The sequence below is a fragment of the Guillardia theta genome, assembly GCF_000315625.1.
Source record: "Guillardia theta CCMP2712 unplaced genomic scaffold GUITHscaffold_57, whole genome shotgun sequence".
NCBI classification, from domain to species: domain Eukaryota; class Cryptophyceae; order Pyrenomonadales; family Geminigeraceae; genus Guillardia; species Guillardia theta.
The window spans coordinates 35,134-41,894 of NW_005434617.1; the positions used below are offsets into that span (position 1 = coordinate 35,134).

General features: G+C 56.7%; 1 protein-coding gene across 1 annotated transcript; it reads left to right on the forward strand.

Moving 5' to 3' along the window:
- Positions 1-2,246: 2,246 nt before the first annotated feature.
- Positions 2,247-3,671, forward strand: GUITHDRAFT_112119 (hypothetical protein; the record flags this gene model as incomplete). The annotated part of the gene is made up of 1 exon (XM_005828628.1): positions 2,247-3,671. The coding sequence occupies one exon, from the start codon at positions 2,247-2,249 to the stop codon at positions 3,669-3,671; it is 1,425 nt and encodes a 474-aa protein (XP_005828685.1).
- Positions 3,672-6,761: the final 3,090 nt, after the last annotated feature.

Sequence of the window (6,761 nt, forward strand, 5' to 3'; positions counted from 1 at the left end):
CCTCCTCCTCCTCCTCCTCCTCCTCCTCCTCCTCCTCCTCCTCCTCCTCCTCCTCCTCCTCCTCCTCCTCCTCCTACCCAAGGATGATCTCTCCCGGCAGGTAGGATTGTCTCGCCTGCGCGGCGTCAGGAGCTCTCGAGTCTCCTCTCCTCACCTGGAGGGTCTGGCTGGTCGATGCCGTGCTGCCCTCCAGCAGGATGACAAACTCCGCCTGCTCCCAGCTCAGCCCCACCTCCTGCACCTCCCACACCCTCGCACCCGCTGCCTGTCGAGATCTCGCAGAGTCACCTCCCACAGCGGACTAGACTCGTCGATCCTGACAAGAACTCAGCCCCACCCTCCTGCTCCTGCTCCTCCTGCTCCTCCTGCTCCTGCTCCTGCTCCTGCTCCCGCTCCTCCTGCTCCTCCCCTTCCCTTCCTCCTCCTCCCCTCCTCCTGCTATTCTTGCTCCTTCATTCTTTCCTCCTCGTTCTCCCTGCTGTTGCCTCCCCTTCCTTCCTCCTCCCCTCCCTCCCTCCCCTCCTCCTTCGTCCTCCTCCCTCCCTCCTCACTTGTGTCTTATGATATAAGGCAACAGCAGGAAGACATCGGCGGACTCAAGGGTCAGCTGCGAATTTCTTTCAGCTCGTTCCTCCCCTCCTTCAGCTGGGGACCTCCTGGACCGAAATATTGATGCGATCAACATTAGTCGAGCTGCACCGAAAATCAGTTTCTCCTCCTCCTCCTCCTCCTCCTCCTCCTCCTCCTCCTCCTCCTTCTCCTCTGCTCCCTCCCTCCCTCCCTCCCTCCCTCTCCTCCTCTTGCCCATCCCACCTTCCCGCGCCGTCAGCTGAGGAAGATTCTCGGCTGCTTCAGTCACCGTCAGCGCTCAGCCACCTTGAGGCTCTTAATCCTCTCCAGTCTCTTCGCATCTCCTCCTCCTCCTCCTCTACTTCCCTTCCTCGTCCTCGTCCTCCTCTACTTCCCTTCCACCCCTCCTCGTCCTCTACAACCACTCCTACTACTCCTCCTGCTCCTCGTCCTCGTGCTCGTCCTCGTCCTCTTGACCACTACTCCTTCTCTCCCTCCTCTTCATCTCCTGATCTTCACTTCTCCTCCTCCTCTCCTCCTCCCCTCCTCCCTCCCCTCCTCCCTCCTCTCCTTCCTCCTCCCCTCCAGAGTTCAAGAACCTGCAGGACGAGCACGAAGATGCCTGGGATGCAATCAGAGTCGATTGCGTAGTTCCCGAAGCCGATGGTGGTCTGAGAGTCGAGAGAGAGGAGGAAGGCGTCGGTGAAGGTCAGGATCTCCGATCGCTTGCACCCTGGGATCTGCAATACCGAGGTTGGAAGGGGAGGTGGAGAAGGAGGTAGGGTGAGGATGATGATAGAGGGAGCAAGAGTAGGATTAGGAGGAGGAGACGAAGAGAGGTGGAGGAGGAGGAAGATCTCACTCGCTCATTGTTGAAGATCATGTAGAGCAGAGCAAAGGACGTCCAGAGGAATAGGTACAGTGCGGAACCTGCATGCTATGAAAGGAGCTTATCGAGCAATGGAGGGGCGCACCTATTCCCAGAATCCTCGACCACGGTGAGTCCGTGAGAGTGGTGAAGAGATCTTCCCAGAGGTAACTTCGTATCCTTCACACACACAGCCCGTCAGGAGCGAGTGAGGATGAGAAGATGAAATTGTCACATGCTCCTCCTGCTCATCTTGTTCTTGACCTGCATGCCCCCTGCGAGCGGTTCGGTACGATGGATCATGGAGCGGCAGAGAGAGAGGGGAGAGGAGAGAGATGATGATGATGTGATGAAAATGAGGCAGGGCAGGAGGGTGAGAAAGTGGAGGCGGAAGAAGATGAGAGTCAGGAGGACAAGGAAGTATCAGGGGCGAGAAGACGGAGCGGACGGAGGAGCCCAGGGAGGAGCAGAGGGAGGGAAGGAGGAGGGAGCAGTCCTACCTGTCCTGCTCACTAGCCTCTGGTGGTCTGGTCGTTCTCCCCAGTCCTCCATCGCCCATGACTCCTCCCGAATCAGCGGCTCCCCCGACATCCCCACCGCTAGAGCAGGATGCAGAACCCGTCCGATTCCCAAAGAATAGGGGGGTAGGGTGCTGTTGGAAAGAGGGATATTTGTTGCGTCCGGTGGAAGCGACGAAGAGGGAGGGGAGGGAGGAGGGAGCGAGTCAGGAGGGAGCGAGTCAGGAGGGAGCGAGTGAGCAATGGCAGTGGATGTCTGCGTCTGGCTCATCAGGGTCTGTTTGCTCCATATGTGCCTGCTCAGTGCTCCTGCCATGGCTCTACGAGCTGACGGAGCAGCTACCAAGCGCGCCATGGTCCATTCGTTGTTGCGCCCGAGGCTGTTCTTGCACCCTCCTCGGGGAGGACTCGGAGCAGACCCATCGCAGGAACAAACGAAGGCATTCGGGAAGCACACAGACGACAGGGAGACAGCGAGGAGATGGTTGCTGTTTCATATGACCTTCACACTCAGAGCCGTGTGCGATCGCTCCTGGGCGTTCTTCATCAGCATCATGCTATCGAGCCGCGTCGGCTCCCTGGTCTACCTCCTTCGGACTGCCATCCAGATCTCCTTCGGCCTCGTGTCCTGCCGGCAGAGCTGGGAATGGCTCTCGCTACGCAAGACCGAGCACGTGGCCTGGCTGTTTATGGTCCAGCAGGTGTCGCTCTTGGTGGTAGCGATCCAGCTGTACATGCTGGAGAAAGGAAGCGCTGCCATGCCCATGGTGCTGCTGCTAGGGATCTTCTCGGGGATGGAGATGATATCATCGCGGCACTTCAAGCGCGTCAAGGAGAAGAAGGACGTCTACGACCTCGTCACCCGTGACGCCCAAGGAAAGCAGCAAGAGATCTCCTCCCGTCTTGCCGCAGCCAACTCGTTGCTGACGAGGATCGACCTCCTGGTCGCCTGCCTCTGCCCGCTCGCTATCAACTTCTCCATGTCAGTCTTGGACAGACTGGGCACCATGGCATTGCTAGTCGCTCTCCAGCTTATGTCCGTCTTGCTGCTCTCCTTCGCTCCCTCCTCCGACGTCTCCCTAGCGGGTCAGCCAAGTCCCAGCATGTCTGTCAAACAGCAAGGAGACAAGGGAGGAGGCGCGGCTGCCGGGAGCCTCAAGCTGCGAGTTCTCGTGCTCGCTTACGGGCTCTTGTACTTCACCGTTGTGACTCCGGGAGGGCTGTTCAACATGTACATGAGAGAGGAGGGCCTCGACGTGCGGCTGCTGGGGTACTTCGGGAGTTTGGCTCAAGTTTGTGGCGTCTTGGCCACGTTTGCTGTGCCGGTGGCAGCGAGGAGGCTGGGCATGTATCCCTGCGCCCTCTTCTTCTCCCTGTTCCAGGCAGCATGCGTTGCTGGGGTCGCTCTGCTCGCAGCTCGTGGCGAGCTGCCGTTGGCCATGTGCCTCTGCGCCATGTCGCGGTTCGGGCTGTGGGGGTTCGACCTCTCCCATCGCACCCTCGTGCAAGTGCAGTCAGACGCGAGGCTGGGACTCTTCTTGCTGGAGGCGAGTTTGGCCGAGACCTTCTCGATTGCCATCTTCACTGCTAGCGCCATCTCCAAGAGTTTTCGCTTCCTCTGTCAGGTCTCAGCCGTCGCCACGTGCTCGTCCTCAGCTCTTGTCCTGCTTTCCGCTCTCCTTCCGTCCGGCAGCAGCTCAAGCCGCAGCATGTGAAGGCTGCAACCCCCTTTGGCAAGCTCGTCGCTCAGCGGCTGCTGGTGAGCAGGCTTCAATCTAACACCCGCCGATCGTCGGAGCCTCTGGCGGAGAAGTTGCAGTGACCGTGTGAGAACCCTGAAACTTGCGAGAGTCCTGGTGAGCCTCGGAGTCCGTGGGCCATCGGCACTGCTAGACTCACCTCGAGTCCGGATGGCCCGGGACTCCGGTGGGCCGAGACCACTGAGTGGCATCCTGACAAGCCGCTGAGCCGTGCCCTCCCAAGTCGCGCTCAGCCGAGGCTCCGACAGCCTCAGTGAGTGCCCGGGCGCCGGGCCGGCATCGGACTTAGTCCCGGCGATGACTCGTGAGGCCCTCCGAGCCTGAGTGAACTTGGAACTAACTACAGTGGTTGATAAGTGTTCCGCAATGTGAGGCTCAGCTGAGCCGGTACTAGGTGTGCGCTCGGGCTGCACTTGAGCGGCAACCCTGATGGTTGAGCAGCTATCAGAGGATTGCGAGGGGCTCAAATGAAATCAGCTGCTGAGCGCCACGATTGCAATAGTGATCTTGTGCATCTCAAAATGAATTGAAGATTTTACGTCGTCGTGGCAAGCGCCTGCTTGGCGCTAGACATTTGTTGCTCCAACCTCAACCATCTTGCGAGTGGAAGCGAAAAATGTTAAGAAGCATTTACTGAGTTTTCGCTTTTCTACTTCTTTGATCTTTAAAACTCTCAACAGCGAGATTTTCATCTCATTCCCCGACCGAGGACGTCATGGTTTTAGACCGAGTCAGGCCAAGGCAGTTGTGCATGGGCGAGCTAGTAAACCTCTTCTTCTACTTGCCTTCTTGGGTGTTGAGAGATTAGACAGTAACACAATGAAAAATATGGGCTGGATGATCTGATACACTGAAAAACATTGGCTGGATGAACAGCGCACTTTGCTGCTGTGAAGCAAGATGTTCTGTCATCACAGTCATCACAAACAGCATTCTTGTCCTCGTCCTCGTCCTTCTCTTGCTTGCTCTCATTCCACAATGTTTTGCTCTCGTACATCTACATGGAGCTCAACTATCCTCCCTCTGTCGTCTATCTTTCTTGCTCGATCTCATCTCATGCATTAAGTCGAACTTGTACAATGATGACAAGAGCAGACCAGCGCCTAAAGCAGAATGACGTTTACTGAAAATCAATCTGTGAGAGCAGCTGCATGTCCTTGTTCCGTACAAGACTCATCTCAGCTAGGCTCAGAACTGATGGACAGATTGCAGCTGACTTGCAGGGGCGGACTGTTGAGGGACGAATCCTCCATGGCACACGACCTCGCCAGTCTCAACGTTTGTATGGCAGGTGAGAGCGACGTCTGGGACCGTCTCTCCTGTCAAGGAGGAGAAGCGAAGGCCGTCAGCTTGACGCAATGCGATGAAGGGGAACATCTGAGGCAAATAGTGTCATTGATCGTGCTCACAGAAGCAATACATGTGATTTGCACTATGGTCAGTATATGCTCCTTGCTAAGCGAAGTTTTCACTTTCATTCCAGGCTCAAGACGAAGAAGGGCTTGTGCTGTTTCTCCGCTTGCTACTCCTGGCCTTGTCTTGCTCCAAGCTCGCCTGCTCTATCCTCATCTCTCATGCGATCGCATCTGCCCTGGCCCTCGCTCGCTCTTCCTGCAGACGTCGATCAGGATTTTGTACAGGGGGACATAACATGTACCACCCCACCCCCAATGGAAGTTAACCTGTTGAAAGTCACCCCCCCGGGACCCTCGAAAAAATGGGGCAGGGTACTGGTGGGGTAGGCCCGGATTATCGGAGGGGACCTACTAAGTGACTGGTGGGGTAGGGATAGTCGTAGGGGGGTTAGGTCAGTCACCCGGTAGGGAAACAGGCCCCCGTAGGGATACTAAGTTGTACGGTAGGGGGATAGGTCGGTAGGTGTGGTAGGGATCTGAGTCGTAGGGGGATTAGGCCCTGAAGGGGTAGGGATAGTCGTAGCCAGGTGGGGTAGGTCAGGGTAGTGCCGATAGGGTGGGGTAGGGATAGTCAGAGGTGGGGAGGTGCCCTTTCGTCATTCATCACCAGATGGACAGTGAAGGCTTTTTTCGTTGGTTCTTGTTATAAATATTTGAAATGTTTCTCTATTTTTTCAAAATCTTTTGAAGCGATTTCTTGAACTCAAATAAATCTGGCGCCAAGAGTCACTGAGTTAACTTCGCCGAACCGTTCGGCGAGGCCCGAAGCCACTGAAGCTACAGCGCCTGCCTGGGCCGGGCAGGCTTCCGATGATACCCCGCCGGGCCCGGTGTCTCTCCGGCGACACTCTAATGAATGTCACTGAGTCTCGCCCCCCGGCGAGTCCGATCACGATCATCCGATCAGTAGCACAGAGTCCCGACAGTGAGTCCGGCCCGGCCCGGCCCGGCAGGGCTGGTGTGAGTGAGTATTCAATGATTTGAGGCTCAGAAACCCAGACTCTACAAGGCTCATGAAGACCGTTTACTCAAAGTTAAGTTACTTCCAAAGGCTTACTGAACTGATACCTTCACTTAACCGTGATGAAGACGTAACTTAGTAAAGTCTGGGGCGGCCCGGCCCGCCCGGCGGCCCCCGGCGGCTGCGTGCTCTCACTCAGCCTGTGTCGGCCGGCGTCGTTTCGAAGGATTGTGGGGTCGGGTGTCGGGCCAACCCTCCGAATTCCTTTATGCGTCTGACAATACATAGCAAGACACGCACCGCTTCGTCTATAAGTGTTTTAGAAGAGGAGGGCCGAAGCCTCCGACATGAAGGGAGGGGCATGGAGGCGAGGAGAAGAGGAGGAGGGAGAAGAAGAGGAGGAGAAGAAGAGGAGGGAGAAGAAGAGGAGGGAGAAGAAGAGGAGGGAGAAGAAGAGGAGGGAGAAGGCGGGGAAGGAGAAGGCGGGGAAGGAGCAGAGAAGATCAGAGAAATAAGATCCAGTTTGCCATGAGCTTGGCGGCTGCTCGTTCTATCGAGAGGTTGTTGGGAAAGTGGAGGAGACTGGATTCAAAGGAGATGTGAGAAGAGGAGGAGAGGGAGGGAAGGCAAGCAGATGCAAACTTCAATCTATATAGACGACTAGAACAG